This window comes from Gavia stellata, chromosome 17, assembly GCF_030936135.1.
Source record: "Gavia stellata isolate bGavSte3 chromosome 17, bGavSte3.hap2, whole genome shotgun sequence".
NCBI lineage: Eukaryota > Metazoa > Chordata > Aves > Gaviiformes > Gaviidae > Gavia > Gavia stellata.
The window spans coordinates 1,293,463-1,313,971 of NC_082610.1; the positions used below are offsets into that span (position 1 = coordinate 1,293,463).

At 47.6% G+C, this 20,509-nt stretch overlaps 1 protein-coding gene across 1 annotated transcript in view; it reads left to right on the forward strand.

Annotated features, from left to right (window-relative positions):
- Positions 1-15,688, forward strand: part of CCDC9B (coiled-coil domain containing 9B) — a 41,030-nt gene extending 25,342 nt beyond the window's left edge. The window contains exons 7-13 of the mRNA XM_059825885.1: positions 2,022-2,096; positions 4,739-4,923; positions 6,317-6,378; positions 6,892-6,945; positions 7,395-7,500; positions 14,469-14,526; positions 14,883-15,688. Of these exons, the coding sequence (XP_059681868.1) occupies positions 2,022-2,096; positions 4,739-4,923; positions 6,317-6,378; positions 6,892-6,945; positions 7,395-7,500; positions 14,469-14,526; positions 14,883-15,662 (1,320 nt within the window). The 3' untranslated portion in view covers positions 15,663-15,688. The remainder of the gene's footprint in view (positions 1-2,021; positions 2,097-4,738; positions 4,924-6,316; positions 6,379-6,891; positions 6,946-7,394; positions 7,501-14,468; positions 14,527-14,882) is intronic.
- The last annotated feature ends 4,821 nt before the right edge of the window (positions 15,689-20,509 follow it).

Below are 20,509 nucleotides of genomic sequence, written 5' to 3' on the forward strand. Positions count from 1 at the left end.
AGCTGCTTTAAAAGCTAAACATCCATCTGCTCCTTGCTCCCCAGCCAGCCTCCTCAAATAAGCAAGTTCCCAGCTTTCTGCTGGTTTAATCTCTCTATAAATGCAAGGTCTCAGTTTGGGGCTGCAGAGACTTGTTAGATCCCTGGCTACTAGATTTCTCAAATGGGGCTGGACGAGCAGTTGACTTTGAGCCTAGAGGGAGCATTTTTGGTTATGTAAGTTTTCGCAGCAACCTTTTGAAATAAATACCCAGTATTGTCTTTCACCATATCCTGGCCCGTTTAGCAACAGGCCAGGATGTGGTGAGGGGTGGCTTCTCTGAGCACAGACTCCTCTGCATTTTTTCCCAAATCTTTGCTGAAAAACCTTAGGACAATATAGCTAACATCTTCCTCATTATTTTCAAGGATCTGTTTACACAAGCTTCTACCTGTACTGGAGCTACACCAGCTTCACATGAGTCAGACCAGTGAAGCTGTCATGCACTGAGCACAGTGTCCATGAGCACTGGCTACATGGTCACGCTTCCCACCTGCCTCAGATTTAGCACATGTGGACAGTCCCCAGAAAGACTGCCCCCAGCTTGCTCCCTGCATGATCCCACTGGGTACGCGGGGACAGGCTGCAGTGGGGATCAGTTGCCTTAGGAGACTGGGCAGGGCCGGCAGGTATTGAGACTGGTATCCCAAGTTTCCCGCATACAGTCCCATAATGCTGGGCTAAACCTGGGGCTGGCAAATGACTGGAATAAAAGTCCTGTTTCCAGCCTGGGTTGGACCTCACGGCACTGACGCTTTCTCGAACGGCTGACCTGGCAGTTTGTGCTGCAACTTTCCTCTTTGTGTTTCAGCTTTGCTTGGCAATGCAAAACGGCAGCATGATAATGTCAGCCCCGTAGCGGTTCAGCAGGGAGGGGAATTTGGGGATGCCTGGGCTCCTCTGGGCGCAAGGGGGGCCGCTGGGCTGCAGCACGCTGGGGCCTCTCCGCTCGTGGCAGCGTTTGTGCGAGGCGGCCCCAGGGCTGCCATGTACGGTTACAAAATAGGGGGAGGCAGCCGTGATAAATGCTGTGCCACTTGGCAGCCACCATGCTGCAAATCACATGCTATGGCAGCATCCGGGTGGGAGTGGGAGCTGCTCACGGAGGCATGCAGCCACCCCAGGGCAGAGCCCTGAGCAAGCACCAACCCCCTGCCCTGAGGGGCTCAGCAGCGTGGGGGGCAGGCTGGTACCCTGCCCTCATCTGCCTAGCACATGCAACAGCGAGCAGCCCTCCCGGTGGCACCCCGACAATACTATCTAATCAGGGCAGAAAGCCTTTCTTAAAAGATATTTGTGCTCTGCGGACTATTTTGCTAAGACCCACTGTGATCCCACCCTGGCCTCGAACATGGCTGTGTCTGTATTATCAATCCCACGTAGGGGCAGAGAACTGCCTGGCCTGCGGCATGCCTCATGTTTAGTGTCTGTAGTTCATTAAGATAGAGGGGCTAATTTTCACCTCCTACCCAGGCAGGGGGATGTCAGCACTAAAGCAGAGCTTAGCTGCATGGCTAAACCCAGTGGAAGCAGAGATGGACCCCGGTAGAAGGGCACCATGTTTGACAGGGACAAAAATCACTCCCAACTTTACCACGCTGGCTTTTAGCTGCATCTTAGATGGGCTTCCAGCTCTCGTACAGATGAATCGTAAGCTGGGTCTTCGGCCCAAATCTGAAAAGGTACCTGAAACTTGGTCTGCCTTGGAAAGAAATGGGACCATACAGGACACCTTTCTGCCTCTGGCTTGGGAGGAGGAAGGACCTGTGGGAACACATCCCTTTTTCTTGCTTTTCTCATATATCCCTTATTTTCTGACTTTTTTTTTTTCCCACATCAGTGTGATTCAGGGCCCTGGAAACCAATCTTTCCTCTTTTGCTGACCTTTTCTGGGCCTGGTGGGCCCAGAGTCAGGCACTGACTCCCCTGCCAGGAGTCCTTGCTTAATCCTTGAAATAATTCCTGTGTCTGTGCTCTTGCAGGCAGAGGAGAGGAGAACAGCAGAGAAGAGGAGATCAGACAGTGACAGAGGCCCAGAAAGCGAGCATGGCCGGAAGGTGAGTGTGACCCCATGTCCCCTTGGGGGAAGCCTTGTCTTGGAAGAGGAAACCAATAGGATGTGCCTCCCCACCAGTAAGAGTTGCCTCAGTCCTAAAGGAAGCAGCAGTGTGCTGTGATGTGGTCCCCACTGTTCATCCCTCTCGTCATCCCAAGCTTTGCTGAGCAGCTAACACACCTGAAGCAAAGCAGCGCTGGAAAGCTGCCCTTCACATCTCGTCGTGGCTGCTTAAGTCTCTAGCACAGCAGCAGGGATGTTACGAAGGGTAACATGCTCACCCATGTGGCAGCACAGCCCTAGCTGGTTTCTCTCCCCAAACCATTTGCTTGTGGGTTGAAAGGCTCAAGCCGTGTTAGCTACAGCTCCTCACTTCAGCAGAAGCTGAGTAGGATGGAGGTAAATTAAAGCACAGGCCTTCCCACTGACTGTTTAATGCAAACCCCGGAGGACATGCTGGCTCCCCTGAGCCTGCAGATGCTCTTAATTAATGGAGCACAAATTGAATAGCCCCACCTCAGTGTGATTCATTAGGAGGATACAGATGGGCTCTTAAACATTAATTCCAGCTGAGCCCCCCAGAGCAGAAAAGGGGAGCACGATAGCTTTGTTGTCCAGCTAACCACAGCTGTGCTGCAACTGTGGTGAGCCCCTGGTCAGGGACTAGCTCCCCCTGCTCTGCAGGCCACCTCTGCATCTACCCACGAGAGAGCATGGGCACCAGCCTTAGTCTTTCCCGTGCTTTTGGCTTCCCCTTTGCTAAGGGTCAAGGTAATGATATGGGGCACTTCCCTTATCCTCCAGCTCTGGAGGTTGAACCCTGCTCTCACTAGCTTTGTGCTGCTTAGCTCTTGCATGCTTCTCCTCTATGGGCACATCAGGATCCATCGTGGCAGGACCCACTGTCCCTTGCCTTGCCATGGGCCTGGAAGCTGTGGGGAGCATCTCCAGGCCTGTGCCACAACCCAGGGACCAGTGCTTGTGCTTGCTTTGCTCTGGTGTGCCTTGCCTTTCCGTGGACCTCATCTCTCCCTTCTTGGGGATGCAGTCTCAGGTCCCCCAGCTCCTGCCAGCTAATGAATGGGGGAGCAATGACTGCCACCCTATCTCCAGCCCACGGAGGGGGGTGGGTCTCCTTGGTAACAGGGCTTTCAGTCACTCCTTCCCCGCTGCTGTGCTTTTATCAGCAGCACAACGCTAAGGAGTTAATTCCTGTTTGGGGACGGGGTGAGGGTGGCTGGCATGGAAGGGCACGTGTATGAAGCGATGAACTATCCACTGGTAATTAGCACCCCAGGACTCGGCTCTGCACTAAGCTGTTCGCTATGTATTGTTGCTTGACAACACACCATAGCCAGTCAGCTCCTGTTTCCACCATGTCTGTTAACCTGACAGCTGGGTTACCCACCTGCCCCTCTTCACGTGCTCCATCAACTCTGAACTACCTTTCCATTTCACTTTAGATTTTTGAACAGTGGCAGCCCTTAACTAGTCTATCAATAGGAGGAGTGATAAACCAAGAGGCTGAAAGCAATGAAGGTGAAGAGCCCCTCTGCTCCGAGAATGCTGCTCTTGGTACTCGCAGTACTGTGTGTCCTGGGCACAGGGTTGGCCCCAGCCCTGTGACTGTGGGCTCCTATGGATGCCTGGTGGTCACAGAAGGCCATCTTCCTTCTTGGCCCTGTCAGTGTGAAGGATTTCATAGGCATAACTTTAAGTGTCCCAAAGTCTTCAGGTGGGGGGATTCATCAGCCCGGTGCATCTTCTATGAGAGTTCAACCTCTGAAACTCTCTTGGGAGATGTTGCAAGCACTCCAAGAACTAACTATATGCCATAAGTAAACCTTAGCAAAGTGCATCTTCCAGGAAAAATTGAGAACATTTGGTTTTAAAACCTTCAGGTGAGCAGGAACACAGCAGGTGAAAGCCACTGTCTTAATTTATGCCTGCAGTTAAAGTGACTGCAAGTACAAATGGGGCGATGTAATCCTGTGGCCCTTTGCACACAGAATTACAGGGGCATGCTTTAAAAGTTTGTAATCAGGTACTGAATATCTAGAATGAAAAACTACATCTTATGGCAACTGCTTTACAGATCAGGAGGTTGAATATCGCTACAAGAACCAAAGAAACATTGCAGTTCAGGACAGGGAAACAACAGTGAAGCCCCATCTCATTTAGGCAACAGGAATGTAGCCAGATAGCAAAATCCAGGGGTTTAGGTGGTAGCAATTTTAATTTTTCAAAATGTAATGCTATTCATGTAGTCTGGATGAAGTGGAACAACTTTTCAAAAATAACGTTGCCACAAATTATCGTTATCATTGTTGAATATCCCTGGGAGGGAATGCTTCCTTGTTCTGATTTGGCTATGGATTTACAGTGTGACTCCAAGCAAGCCATGTGACTTCTTCCTGCCTTAGTTTCCCGTTCTGTAAAATCAGCCAACCCTGGGACCAGTATTTTTAGGCTATGGGTAAAGCAGAGCCCTCTGTGTGCATATCACTTTTGAGAGAGAAGCTGACCTTGCTCCAAGTTGTTTTCAAATATTACTGAGCATTTCTGGTGGTGGCAGTACAAAGTACACTGAATGCAGCTGTTTCAGATATTTTTATTAACAAGAAGCTCTTTTGCCTCCATTAGGATGGTGGGAAGTCAGTGCAGAAGAGCCCCGGAGACCTGAGTTTCCCCATGACTGGACGGGAACGCTCGGAATACATACGCTGGAAGAGGGAGCGAGATCAGATTGACCTGGAGCGACTGGCACGTCACAAGAACGCGAAGGGCGAGTGGCGACGGGCTTGGGATGTGGAGAAGTCTGAGCACATGTAGGTCTTCCACTGTCCTGGGGCAGTTTGTATGCAGCAGGCCATTTAAAGCCCGTGATGAGATCTTGTGCAGATATTTATTGCTGATCAAATCCCATGCTGTCATGTGCCTCTCCGTGACCAAATCCACATTGCTGTCCCTTTCTCTTCCTGACCATGTCTATCAGTGGGACCAGATATCAGAGTGATTCTTGTATTTTCTTTCTGACACGAGGTCTTCTCCTACCCTGATAGGAGATATTGTGCGCTGACAAAGATTGCCTGCCTTTGGTCTCACCAGGACATGGACTGTGGGAGGGAGGGGAGAGTGAATCACTGCTCAATCTACATCTGGAGCATCGTCTCCATCTCCACATGCACAAATCCAATGGCAGGAGGGTGCAGGTGCTCTTCTAGAAACAGGGGTAGACAAACTCATGTTGCTAGTACACAGGTTTTCTCACTTCCCTGCTTGTTTCTCCTTTTCAATCACAGGACAGGCCAACGTGCCTAAATCCTCCACACCTCATGAACTGAGCTCGTTCAGGCCCTGCGGTGTGAGGGGATCACTTCAAAGGTCCCCCTATATGACAGGGGGAAAATGCTGGGGACAGCAATGTGGGAGAGCTCTTAGTGGGGTCTGACACTTCCCTGCTTTAAACACTGTCCCTCTAACTGTGCTTGTTCACATGGGTCACACCAGCTAGAAAGCTTTGGAGGATGACTTAGCACCTGCAGCAGAATAAGGTTTTGATAGGGTGTGGTGTTAGGGGATCGTACATAGGTTTGCTGATGAGAGAGTTTGTACAGGGCAGATGATAGATGGGACAATCTTTTGGCTGAGGAATGGGACCAAATACACAGATTTTCAGTCACTGAGACCCCAGTAATTAGAGGTGGATTGACTTAAGTGGGTGCTGAGTGTTGCTGGCAAGACAGCCCTGAGCCCTACTATTCTCCTGTATATCAATTTTTAAGAGAAAAGCCGTAATACAAAACAAGCAGGATTAGAAACCAACCAAACGAGTCTGACCCACAGGTCTAATCTGAGATGAGAAGTCCTGAAGCTACATCAGATTGTGTTTAGAAGCTTGGGAGGCTGTGTTTGAACCTTGTACAGCTACACTACAGGCATCTATAGGCTTCATGGATGTTCATAGAACTAAATATATGCATATGGGTACTGATGTAAAGGTTTTAGAGGTTCTCCTTTGGGGTAGAATTGCCTCACAGCCTCATTTCTCCTGGTTAGTGCATGCAGTTTCAGCTCCTGCTGATAAACCTGCACATATTTGCCAGTGGGTAGGTGCAGAAGGGCCGAAGGCTGGAGCCTGCGTTGTGTCGAGGTCTCCTGCCCACGCTTTTGCATCCTGGAGAACGGTCAGGTCTGACAATGCCTGTTTTTAACCTGCAGGTTTGAAGAGGACTTTGTTAAGGATGGGGAGCCAGCCTTGGATAATCCCAGCAATAAGAAAGGTTGGCAAGGGACACCTAGACTCTGTCCTGACGCTAGTGAATGCTGATCGTGCGAAATCCAGTGCCACAGCAGCTCTCGTGGCTGTCAGTTGTGAAACTCTGCTTTCCTGGGCAAACGCCTCTGAGCGCAGTGTTGGGGTCTCGGCCCTCTCTGCTTTGCAGAGTGCTCAGGGGATGGGATTTGAGCATCTGGGTGCTAGTGCTTATTACCTTCCCAGGGAGAGCAGTGGCTTCTGTAACCTTGTACGACACAATACGGAGGCTCAGCACTGCCTCCTTTCCCAAACACTGGTTTGAGAGGCAATCCTATTCCAGAGCACATCATCTCTGATCCCTGTGGCACATGCTGGCTTCTTTACTAGCATAAGTCCATCATGATTCCTGTTTCTCAGGAGATGGACTGGCAGAACAAAGCTTTCCCTTGTGACACCCTACCTGAACGTCAGGCTTTCTGCTCCATGTTCATTACAGAGCCTCACTCACTTTTGTGCATGCTTTGCTTTGTCCTTTCAGGGGGAAGAAACGCAAGGAAATTCCAGCACAGGTCCTTTCCTTCCGACGGGAGAGGTGAGTAAACCACACGACTTAGTGGCGTCACCCCACTAAACATCAGCACCTCTGATATGCCCTCATGGAGAGAGTTCTCTCCAGGCACTCTCGCAGATTTGGAGTGCCTTTTGGGGACATAGCACGTGGCTGCTCTCATAGCTGTGTGATACGGTCTGTGCTGTGTGGCAAGGGAGAACAAGTCTTCCAAGAACAGTGCAAGAGAGACTGTATCCAAAGAATAAGATTAAAAGTTATAATTGGAATTTGGAATAAAAAATGCAGAAGAAACACCCCTAAATTCTCAATTTGTATTTATTACTTTAGAAAATATACATACAGTAGGCATACAGCTTCAGAGGCTTCCCCCTCCAGAGGTACTTTCCAGTGATAGAAGGATGTTGGCCCCTTCAGTGGTCCATCAGCTGGTTCTGCCTGCTCTTGCATGGCATTTCCAATCTGTCTTCCAGGTGGAGGACAGCACGGAGTGAATGTGAGCGATCCTGGTTCGAAAGCAGTATCTGCTGTGAGCAGCCGAGCCAAAGGAAAGGACAGACTGACCGGCAGAGCCAGAAGGTAAGGAGGCTGGCAGCAGTGCTGTGGACTAGTGTTTGTGATACACATGACCAGGTCTCATTCCTTGCCTGATTGTGAAGAGACAGACAAAAAGAGATGTTGTTCCATGACAGCATCTTTTCAGATGAGTTTGCGTTGGCTGGGACCATGTCTGGCAGGACTTCACTTAGTGGAGTTTGTGGTACTTGTGGGGTTTGTGGTACTTGTGGGGTCCGTCATTGCTGTACTGACCCGCTGCAATAACTCTTTGCAGGGTCAGGGTTGCTCTGTTACCAGATTTGGGTAGCACTGGCACATGCCCCAGCAAGCTTTTGAACCCACCTTATCTGACTTCCAGGCACTGCTGATATGGAGGAGCAGCCTCCAAAGATAGTTCCCAACCGAACCAATAGTAATTAGGATTGATACTGTGGTACATATATCTTTTCTTCTTAAGCAACTGTTCTTGAAGACGTGAGGAGGGAAGTGGCCTGCTCCTGCCAGCTGTGGGCAGCACAAAACAATATAGTAATTTGCACAGAAGTAATTTCAGAATATCAGCAAAACTAAGTGCATTTTACAGGTTCGCCCACATCCTCCCAGGGGCCCCCCTCCCCTGCTGCTCTCCATAATTAAATTTCAGTGCAGTTTCCAGTTTCCTGGAGCCACACTGACGGTTTAATAACAGTAATCGTCTTCACAGCACTGCCATGCCCTTTAGCGGGCAACAAAAGGATGAAGAGTTGATTACATACCCCAAGCCTCTTCATTTATCCAGAACACAAAACCATTCCAGTAGCTTTTAATGTTAGCATTCTTCAACCATCGAGGTCAGTTATGACCATGCAGTTAAACAAATGTATAAACAGATACGTGCTTCATAGGGGTACTCGCAGCATTACCCAGAAGAAATTAGTTGGAGGTCAGCTGCTGCTTGCTTTTACTTGGCTGAAATGAGGAGTGTTATGTAGGGTCTGTGTGTGCAGGATTCTGCTGTGTCAGGACAGTAGTGGGTCCAATATGCAGAGCCTGGCACTGTATTAAGCCTGGAGATATTTTATCGTTTCTTTTGTTTCCAGTGGCTGTGCTTTGAGGAAATGCAGCTGAGCAGCCGTAAGTCTCAGCTCGTTAAGCTGTGGCCTGGGAATCTACCTACAGCATAAAGATGGGTTATCTTCTGTCTTCCTAAGCCCTTTTAGTTAATCATACTTGTAAAAATTAAATTTAATTCTGATAAATTCATGAAGAATAGGTTCAACAACATGCAAATAATCAAGTTAGCTTTGTTTGTAAGTTACACTCCACCCCTTTCTATTCTTCAGCTCCATCCTCAATAAAATGTACTTGGGAAAGAAAAGCTGATGAGCTGTGCTCATGCTCGCCCTCCCCCAGCCGCTGACTGCAGCACTGGGGAATTACAGCAGTTCCCAGAGGATGTGCAGGATGGGCATGCCCATAGATTTGCTATATGTTGTTACTTTCTATGAATACCTTAGAAGGCTTCAGACTGCAGGCTGAATGTTGCTGTTCAAAACTATGAAAGATGCAGTGATTGCACACAGTTCTGCCCCGCCTGAAGATGCCAACCCATCAGGGTGAAACCAAACTCCCAGACTTCAACAACTACCCTCAGGAATAAGCGTCGTTCTACTTCTGAGCTTTGCCACTGAAATTTGGTTATTTGTGATAGTAAAAAGAAGGACAGGGAGCTGGCCAGAGAGAGAGGCAGAAATAAAATTTAAAATCGATGGGCTACAGGGCAGAGGGGGAAGAATTAAAAAACAGGGACAGGGGGCTGGACAGAGGGAGATAAGAATAAAATTTAAAAAAGGACAGGCTACAAGGCAGTGAGGGAAGAACTAAGAACTGGGGACAGGGAGGGGGACAGAGAGAGGCACAGAAAGAAAATTTATGTGCAGGAATTACTTCAACAGCTGCACTGGAGAAGAGAAACAGAAGGAAAAAATATATCCGCCTGATACTATATATAAGATGTTAAAGCACAGGTAGCTGTTGGGCAGACACTGCTACCCCCACACTGGTTGTAAGATTTTTAACAGACATAAATGACCTGACTTTAGGTCATCACCCTTTCTAAAAGATAGTACTTCTTACAGAATACAGCTTTCCTAAAACCACACATCTGTTTTGGGCTAAACTGGATTCAGGGGGAAGGCTACTGATGGAGCATTGCTGTCTCTACTTCCCTTTGAACTTAACTGGATCAGTTATTATTAGTTGTCTAGGTCTCCTTCAAGCTAATCAGAGAGCACTGTTTCTTGAAACACCTTTCCTTTGGACTTTGATCCATCTGTTCCGTTAAAATGCACATCTAGTGCCTTCCCCTCTGCTTTGAGAAGGGTTCACGGGACACCTTATTGCTGCAGAGCAGATTGTGTCTCATTGCAGGAGGGATGCTCAGTGCTGCGGAGGGCTGGAAGAAATCGCATGGAACAAGCAACTCATGGTTTCTGTCAGTGTTTGCTCGGAATGTGAGTTATACCCACTGCAAAGATCATTTTCTTCCTTTCTCTCTCCTTCCTACTCAAGTCTTTTATTTCCCTGCACTTCAGGGCCTGGGGAGGTGGGAAGGCACAGAGGAGGTTTCCCTGGCAGCTTCATGTGGTGGTACGTCTGGTTTATTCCGGTCACGTCTTCAGCTGTTGGCCATGCCCACCTTGTCTCACCATGAAAGCTGGGGTGTGTCTCAGGGCCCTTCGGGGAGGATCAGGTGTATAAGGCATAGCATCAGCGACTTAGCTCATCCAGATGTGGCCCAGTCCTGTCCTTCCTCCCAAGCAGCAAAATACAAGGAAAGACTTCAGAAAATAATGATGATGTTCGAAGGACCTGATGACATGATAAACCTCATGCTTTCCAGTGTTTAATCTTAAAGTTTAATCCTAATGTGGTCATTCTTTTCTGTTCTGTGTACATTTTAGCTGTACAATTTAGATGCATATGGCTGGTTAAATGTGTCCTGGGAGTAGACTGTAAATGAAAGAGCAGTGTTGATTTTGAGCGGCTTCTTGGAATGGACAAAGAGTTTCTTGCTTCCCTTTTATAGGCAGAGCAGACAGACTGATCACGCTATGATCTGTTCCCTCCATGCCACAGCCCATGGGTCAAACGCTAGCGCTCAGGTCCTGCCTTGGGCTCCATCTCTGCCCTGTCAGACCCAGGGGAAGGGATGAGAGCCTGCCCACTCCCTTGTATCCATTTCTTTTCCTCCTCCTCGGCAAAGGTTGACTTATGCCCCAAAGTGTGCCTGTGACAGGCAGATGCTGACTAGTTTCCAGAAATCATAACAGGGTCTTGAGCCATTTCTTTTTCCTTCTGCGCTGAGCTCACAGAGCCATGCCCAGAAGGAATGCCTTGGCTAGCTGTCTTATGGCAGAAATTCAAAGAAATAATGTTGGGCTGGGATTTAATGCTTTGTACAGACTGCCTCAGAGCCTCTGACTGGCCAGCTTGGAGCGCTGTTTGACATCTCATTAGTGGCCCTCAGAGTGTCTTCCTGCGGTGGTCTCTGTTTGCCTCTTCTGCTCCAAAGCTTGGAGAGGTCACTGAAGGCAGCCTTCCTTCTGCCAGCGAGTAGGACAGCTAGCATCATTTCAAACTGAGTAGGGCTATCCCTGGGTATCAGCACTTCTACCTGCTGTAATAATATAGTATTAGTCCCTTGCTTTTCTCACCTCCCCCCATTAGCAGGAGGTTTATGCAGTGGGTCCAGCAGGCTTAAGATCCCTTGTGCCCTGGACATGCCTGCTTGAAGCACATCAGAGTCAAAGCACGGCAGCAATGTCAACCAGTTCAAAGTGACAGTTGTTTCTGGGATGCGTTCTTTATCTGGGGAGAGGGGAAGGTCAGCCAGCCAGATTACACAGCGAGGTTTAGCACCTTCAGCTGGGAGGCCCAGAGGATGTATTGCAGGGAGGATGTATGGCAGAGAGGATGCCTGGCTTGTCATGGGCTTCCACAGTTCTTTTCTCACAACAAACTGAGAAGGTGTGTTTTCCAGTACATTTTTGTGCCTCCAGCGCAGAGGCTTGGAGGCTTTTCGGAGCATCTAACTCCTCTAGGGCTGCTGGGTTCAGTCAGGATATTATTCTCATATCCATTTAAAGGCTTTAAGGCCCCAAAATGGCTGGTGCTACAATCCTGTTTAGATGCCTAAGTTCTCTTGCTGATGAAATTATAAAATCTTACATACTATTGTCTCCACAGAGACATTCTTTATTCTTGTTATTTTTTCTCATTTTATCTCACAGTGAAACAATACATTGTACTCCTCCCTGAACATCCTCCATTAGAAATGGGGCTCAAAGGTGTCTCAATTTATTTTTTTTCAATCTTGTTTGGTGTACTTCATATTTATCAGCTACTAGATGGGAAGTCATGGTTCATTTAAAACTACAAAGAAGTATCTTAAACGCTACTGATGTGAGTAGCTGGAACATGGAGTCATGCCATAAAATCCTCGCCTTCACCTGTGGACCTGGGAAAATCAGGGGAAATGAGGAAGGCAGACATTTGTCTGCTGCAGCATGGACACCCCCCTCAGCACCACCCGACTGCTCCATCCTGCCAGAATCACTTTACAATAGCTCTCCTTCTGGCCATCCATCTCACCTCATGGACTTTTATTTTTCTTATCTCCTCTTCATTGCATCTTCTGTGTCCTCCGTTGATCTAGAAGGGATCCTGTGACTCTCTGGTCATGTAATCTTGTCTCTGAAGCTGGAAAAGCATACTTTACTCCACTGCTTCTCTTTGGGAAGAGCCATTCCTGAAGTTTTTCCTATAATTTCAAACCTCAGCTCAGGGAGCCTTTGAGGTGCTGAATATTCCTCACCTTTGCTTGTATCTGCCTTCATCACTTAGAGACTCCTCTCCATTTAAGTCCAAGCAACCCAACAACAGTGGTAAGACCCATCCGGAGCATCTGGTGGTGACTTCCAGGAGCACCTTACCCCATAAAGAATTTGGAGCCAAGTTCCCATATGAGCATCTATTATGGATAGCACTAGCCGTGCTAGGGAATGCGCCGAGTATTTTCATTGCATGTTAGTGATTAATAACGCACTCTGATGCGTTAGCGGTAATGATGGGGAGGAAGAACATGTCAGATGGAGATGCTGAATATTTCAAAACTGCTGTCTAGCTAGTTTGGGCTATCTTTAGACCTGTGGGGGTGGTGTGTTCTGGGCTGGCTCTGCAGGAGCCATGCAGTGGTACAGTAGACAGAGCAGGAAGAGGCAGAAACCTGCAACTAGCAAGTCATTCCTCTGTTTTTAGATATCTATCTGGGGAAAGCAGTCCTCGGTCCCACCAGCATCAGTGCTGAGTGCAGAGGGGAATTGATCATGAGGGCAGTCCATGCTGAAATTGAACATGGTTGACTATGTACGATAAGCTCTACCTGTACAGCCTGACTTTCAGAGCTCTTGCAGGGCACCGCTGAAAATACAACCCCAGTGGTGAGGGCTGCTTCCAAGAAAAGGGGCCCTTCTGCAGTTTGAGCTGGCACAGCCGGTGCCAGGGACCTACCTTGTATTCAGGACAAGACCTCACTGGCTATGGTTTGGGTGCTGGATCTGTCTCTAAGCCCTATAGGACTGCTCCAAACTGCTTTGCCCTCTGGCTTATTAAGGACACTGTACCCAGCTCCACACTCTGAGAGTGCCTTGAGGTGCTTGCAAATGCAATTTGCTCCTGCCCTAAGGACTTTGCTAGATAAAAAGACAGTGTGAAGCAGCTTAACGTGAGTGTATGGTGGAGCTTGTGATGGTAATTCCCACACAATTTTCACAAGAGCACATGGGGTCACTGTAACACATTTGCTTCTGGAAATGCTTGACTCTGCAGTCACCTCAATGTGCATTTTCATTTTTTGTATCTTGGCCCAAATTTGCCAAATGACAGACTCTGCTGAGCTTACTGGCCTCTTCTGGAGAAGAATTAAATCTCACACACATTTGCACATGTTGTGTTTTAAGAGTATGGGGCAGGGAGAAATATATTATATATATGTGTATATATATAAAAAAAGTTTGTGTGTGTGATATAACTCACCAAGCACACATATGAGAAGGTAAGGGTTGCTGAGACCCCTCCCTGCCCAGTAGCACTGCATGGGTAAATTCAGATTTATATTCACCCTAGCAAATTCAAACAAGCGAAAGAAAGCAGTTTGTCATGCAGCCTTTACCTAAGCTGTGGCCCTCTTTGGCACAGGATGTTGTAGCTGCTGCAAATTTATTATGGGGTCAAAATGCACTTACACAAATCCTTGGAAGAGACTGTCTACTAAGCATGACTCAACACAGAGATACCATCTCAGGCTCAGGAAATCCCGGAGCTGCACAGTTCTGGAAGCTGGGTAGGGTACTAGGGAGGTGTTAAACGCATTTGCCCTCTTTCCAAACTCTACCCTAAGCATCTGCTGGTGTTGCTGAGAGGGGAAGAGAGCCTGGGCTAGCTGGACCTTCAGTCTGATCTTTACGGACCTTCTTGCAGTCTGCTTGCACATGTCCACATCTCCAATCTCCCAAGCTACTCCAAAGCAATTTTATTCTTCACTGTCTGCCATTGTGGAGATCTGGGACACTTGGGAACTGTGAGGCAAGCAGGACAAGACTGTGGCAGACATCGCCATAAGCAAACTGTGTATCTTATGAGTCTAACGACAAATGTCTGTTCTGGCAATTGGATTTTATGTTTTCATTACATTTAGAATTATAACAACCAGTTCATTAAGTTTTAGTGGTCTCAGATGAGTGTCTCTGGATGGGCTGAGTGCTTTCCAGGTGCCAAAAGGAACTGGACCACTTATGTCTGCCACCTTTAGCTCTTGTTGCCTGGTCAAGGGGCTCAGACAAGGAATGCATGGCCCTGGTAGATATTCCTACCCAGGTGTCAGGCAGTGATAATGGCTTTGCCATATGAGAACTTGAAGGCCTAAATTCTGATATTTTTTTTCTTGACAGATGGGATGCAAAAGAAGGCGAGGACATGTCTTTTCTGAAGGATGACCTTGATGGCCAGGTGAGTTCATCAGTCAAGGCCGGCTACTGAGTTTTCTCAAAATATGCACTGTCAGGAAAGCTGGAGGCTCTCAGCCAGTGCAGAGCTGGGAGACCTCTATGTTGGGGTAAATGTACCCCTTATTAGCACTCTCTAGATGGCATGATGTGAGAGCAACTTCACAAATGCAAGGCACTGACCGTCTGTCAGCACAACCCCGCTTATTCTGGTCCCTGAACACTTCTCCACCTACATCCTTTTACTTCCCTTAATGGCCTCTGCAAATTTTTCCCCAAGTTTTGGGAACCATCATAGACAAGGAATACCATATACCAGTATTTTAATAAGCTGAACTAAATATCTCCTCCTTTTCTCAGAGGAGCCTTGGCACGGACAAGCGGAAGAGCAGAGGTGAGGAGGGGGTGGAGGAGGATTGCACAGCTGAGCTGGAGGAGAAGGTGAAACAGCCAAGCCTCCAAGATCATGGGGCCTCCTCATCACAAAGGCTACGAAGTGGAAAGGTCCAGTCTGCCCACAATGGCCAGATGGAGGAGCGGAGAGGAGTGAAGGGCTTCAACATGGAGGTGTCTGTGGCCAGCACAGGTGACTCAGAGCCAGGGCCCAAGCCAAGTAAGGAAGACGTTGGGGAAGATGCCAATGGGAAGCCTGGCACTGCTGACATATCTCAGGAGGAGGAGACCACTAACAGCACTGCTTCCCAGAGCAGCCTTCCAAGCACAGTGCAAGCCACCGGGCACGGCAGTGAGGAGACCTTGTCATTGCCCATGGAAGCGAATTTAGATGGAGCTGGCTTAGAGAAAAACACAGCTTCAGAACAGGAGGCCACTGAGGACCCTACAAACGGCCACGGAGTAGAGCTTGACACAGCAACGGGAGACAGACTGGATGCAGGTCAAGGGCAGCTGGTGAGAAAAAGAGGGGAGGAAGTGACCCAAGACACTGCCCTTCAGGGGCAAACACTTGCACTGAAAGGAGGTGAAGATGCTGAAGGCACCGAACACAGAGAAGAGCCTTTGCCCCCATGGAAAGCCAACTCTGACAAGACTGTTGTGTCTGAGCAGGACACAGCAAAATCACAGCCCAGGGAAGGGGACCAGCCTGAGGATTGCAAGGACAAGGACAGTGGGGACAACTAGCAAAGATTGCACCGGCTTGCCTGAGACAGAAGGTGAGTTCCTGACCCCTCTCCCCATGGTGTGTTTGTTATCCCATCAATGCTCTCAGCCATAGTACAGGTCCACAACTCTGTTGTCTGTGGCCATAACGGCATCATACCAGATAACTATCCAGAAGTGTTCATTAACAGTGATATGGATCCCTCAGGTGGTCTAAATCTGTGCATCTCAAAGACCTGCCCTGGAGTGAATGGGGAAACAATGGAAAGTCAGACAGGAAAATTTGGGCAGAAAACTGGACTGCTGAGTCTCATTGGTGACTTGCATTAATTAGGGCACAAAATGAAACTATTGCTGGGAAGGGGTAACCTCAGAAGGGATAGCGGGATGAATTTATTTCTGTCTCTCGGGTGATCACAACTAGAATAACTTGAGGTCAGCATGGTCCCTTTCCCAAAACGCTTGCAAAGCTATAGAGGCCCACATCGTGGACAGTAGTTTGAAGGTTGACTGCACATGGGATTCTCTTCCCAGTACAAGATCTGTGAATGCTACTTTGAATTCTACATGTGATAACACTAATGTGCAAGGCAGTGTATAAATACAAAGGGTGAGATGGTTCCTGTTGAAAAGGCCTATGAACCAAACAGAAAAGAGGAAGAAGAGATCTGGTTACGTAGCAATGCTCCAGGTTTTACTCTAGCAAAGAAGTTTCTTCCAGAAAGTCAAATGCAGAACAAGAAAAGCCAGGAGAAAGAACAAAGTATGATACGCAGAAAAATAAGGTAGAATTTAGAAGGAAGAGGCAAGGACAGAGTGTAGGGGCTTTTTGGCAGTTACTTTTGCAAGACATGGTCCTTCCAGGCAATGTCACACACAGATCAGGTGCTAGATCAGATGGGTAAGTCAGGATGTGATTCTATCACCAGGTTAGGCAGCAAGGTTGCAATTCACTCCACCTAACTCAGGCTGAGCACAAGAGGCACCTAACTTAAGATCTGAGCTTTGTTTCTCTTCAAAGGAGAGACGTGAGCACTTCCAGAGTGCAATCCAGATTGCCTAGCACCTGAATTGCCCTCAGGATACTCCTGCCTCTATCCTTTAAGTAGCGAGGCACTTCAGGCAATTAGCTGCTCAAAGCTAGGTGGGCCTTTCCCTGATTCCAGCAGGCTTTTCTTCAGACCCTGACCCAGCAGCTTGTCACCGGGTATTGCTGAGTATTCATCCCAGAGGCACAAATGAGCTTAGGGATGAAGTGGTTAAGCTGCTAACAAAAAGACTTTCACTATAATCCAATACTATACAAAAGGCATGGAGAAGCGCAAGCGTTATAGCTGTTTAAAAAAGACAAAACACCAAGAACCAGCAGGAGCTGGTTCTGCGCTTGAACTAAAATTCCTTCAAGTGAGGGAAATTAATTCCAACAGCAGTTAGGAAAATGTTAAGAGACACTTGGATGCACATAGCGGGAATTTACTGTCCAGGCCATACCTCTCCAATCTACCAAAAATCCTCCCAAAGTAGAGGATGAAGGCATTAATGACTACTTTTCTCACTCAGGATGACTTTAATTAGACACCAGCTAAGAGGAAACAATAAATTACAGTAGTCCACTTTCATCTCAGCAATGGAGATTCCTATGGTTTGGTCCACTTCAGCATGGCTCTCTATTCCATCATTCCTCACTGAATTCATTATGGCAGGCTTAATTATAAACATAGCCTTATGTCTTGGAGAAGAGAAGGCGACTTAACCTGGTGTTTGCACTTAGGCGCTCACATATCTGCTTGGCTAAGCTGGAACTTGAGACTGGTATTGCTCTCTGAAAATACTTACTGCTTGGGAAACACCAATTGTAGTGATGCTGGGGGAAAATGAAGGGCTAAGTGGTGCCCCAGTTACCCTCTACCATTTCATCTTGCCGGCCTTCCCATCTATCCCCTTCCTATCTGCAAGGCTCATTTTCCCTTGCCTGATCATGCCCCCACAAGAGAGCATGTTCCTGCCTCACTTTCCTCTCTTTCCCAAACAGTTTAAGATGAGTTTCCAAGTGTGCCTGAACTATGCAGTCAGCATCAGACACCACCTTTTGATGTGGACAAATTAAAGCAAGATGCTTTCCTTTCCTGATATTTCCTGGAATTTAGGAGATGCTTCAGATTTCAGGGGAACCCTGTGCAGGATATGGATGGCAGGTCACTTGGGGAGAGTCGGCCTTTAACCAAGAGTGGCAGCGCTGACCTATGTTAGGATCACAGGAATAGGCACAGTCACACCAAATCTTACACTGAGAGAACGCATTTTCATTCTTTTTAGTCCTTAGAGAAATCACCAATCACTAATTCACAGCAAAACCATAATGACTTATCCTCTCTGAGCACACTGGTCTGTGATTGTTTCATCTGAAGGTTTCTAGCACTTTCCTCTGAAGCCTCTGACTTTCTTGCTGGCAGGGCACCCATGGAGATGCCAGGGTGAGCCAGTGCAGCAGTTTCTGTGTCCCCCATCTCAGCAATGGGTTTCTCCTGGTTTGTTGTTTTTTTCATTCCATCAATTGCAAGAGCATTTAGAGAATGAGTGCCTGAGTGCTGCTTGGCTGTTAGTCTTTAATGATGTTCTAGGGCATCATTGTCACCTCCTATCTGCTGAAGTCACCACAAAGCAATTTGACCTCTCCCTTTGCACCAGTGACAGGCCGCTATCAGGGCTGGCTTTCCCAAACAAGATCATTTGCAGACAGAGTGAATTCTGCCATGATTTATTTCTAGTGGGGAGAAGAGCCAAGAGGAAGACAGAGGGACCTGTCTTTAACTGTCTGCTCCCTGTGTCCAATTTGTCAGGAACATCCCTTGGCAGACAAAAAAAATGCAAGACCTGGATTTCTCTAGTACTAGCTCAGCACAACCAGAACGGTTCATCTGTGGGTCTTGACAGCAGGGCTCCTAGGAGCAACAAAATAGCAACAATGACAACAACAACAACCAAAAAAGCAAAAGCTCATTTGGCTCAAGCTGGTTAAGTTGTCAGTGTGTTTGGAGCGAAAAGGTCTCGCGTCTATTCCTGCTGTTGCTTTGAAGTTCCCAAATCAACATGACAGGCTGCATAATGACACAGATGGCAGTCATAAATAACCACCGGCTAGTAACAGTCACTTCCCTTCTCCCTTGGCTTCTGTTTCCTAGTGCTCTACAGAAAGATTAGTTTTAGACCACGGTACATATAAAAAGCTGCAAAGCTCTACTTTATTTTCATTTAATTCTCCCTAAAGTCTTATTTCACAGCAATTCTTTGGAACCAGCTCCCTCAGCATTGCCCCCATTTGAGATGCATTTGAATCCTCGGCAGGGTTTTCTATTTGTTTTTTTGGTTTATTGAGCCTGATGCCTGCAGCTGACTCCTGATGATGCTTTAGAGCAAGGGTTGCCCAAAATGCAACCCGTAGGAAACCTGCATTCAGCAAAGCCATTGCGTATGGCCCACAAAGGGACTTAATAGGTGTGGCCATCCTGGAGGGAAGCATCACTACATCCGCTGGAGTCCCTTCATGACTGTAACCACATGTGGCAGGCTAGTGATTCTGCCTTTTTCAGCCTATCTAATACAAAGTGCAGCGTTATCGGGCAGAGCTAGTTTTAGCAAGAAGGAGGAAAAGAGCATCATTCAGGAAGCTGAAAGCAGTAAGATCAAGCATTAAACAAAGAGCTGCACTTCTTTTGTTAGAATGCAAAATTAAAAGTTTATTTCACAGAATCATTAAGGTTGGAAAAGACCTGTCAGATCATCAAGTCCAACCACCAACCCAACCCCACCACACCCACTAAACCATGTCCCACAGTGCCACGTCCACACGTTCCTTGAACGCCTCCAGGGATGGTGACTCCTCCACCTCCCCGGGCAACCTGTTCCAGTGCTTCACCACTCTCTCAGGAAAGAAATGTTTCCTACTATCCAGCCTAAACTTTCCCTGGTGCAACTTGAGGCCATTTCCTCTTGTCCTGTCACTTGGGAGAAGAGACCAACACCCCCCTCCCCACAACCCTCTTTCAGGTAGTTTTAGAGAGCGATAAGGTCTCCCCTCAGCCTCCTCTTCTCCAGACTGAGGATTTATTCCTTTTGTGTCTAGTACCATGAATTCAGGTGTCCAAACCACCTTAATTATTTGCTTCCTTTCACGGCTTGAGTATAATCTCGAAGGAACAGGTAGTCCTGAGTGAATGGCCAATAATCCAGTTAAGAGGCTGTGGGCTGGTGGCTCATGTATAGTTTTTAAGAGTTGATGCTTACACTGAATTGCAGACGTCCGTGCCTAATTGCATTGATCTGACGTCAGGCCAACACAATTACAAGATTATCCCATTGCAGCAGGGGAAGGAGAGGGTGTTTTTCACCCTGTGATGTGTGAACAACAGTAACACAAGTTCTCTGTAGATGAAGGACTTCATGTGGCAAGGTAAATGGGTTGTCGTTATGCAAGCCTCCAGGAGGTACTGAGCAGCTCTGTTGTGGTAAATCCAGGCCAGCTGGAAACCTTGACTCTGTTCTGTGTCCATGTACCCAGCAGACATTATACCAGGGAATGCCCTGAAGTGCCTGGTAGAAAACATGAGAGAAGTCTGTGCTGAGAATCCAAATTATACAGAGTCTAAATGGCTACTGTTTTGGAGGACAGAGAGTTCATAGCAAAAAAGGAAGACAATTATTGTAGCCAGGACCTACATGAGATGAGACCAGCCTTAAGGAGAAGCATCTAGAGGGATGCACCATTATAGGTTATCAAGACTGCTTAATAATTTCCTGCCAGGAGGTAGCAGGTAACTTCCCAGTGAGATTTTTTTGTGTGTGTGTGAAAAATACATTTGACAAATGCC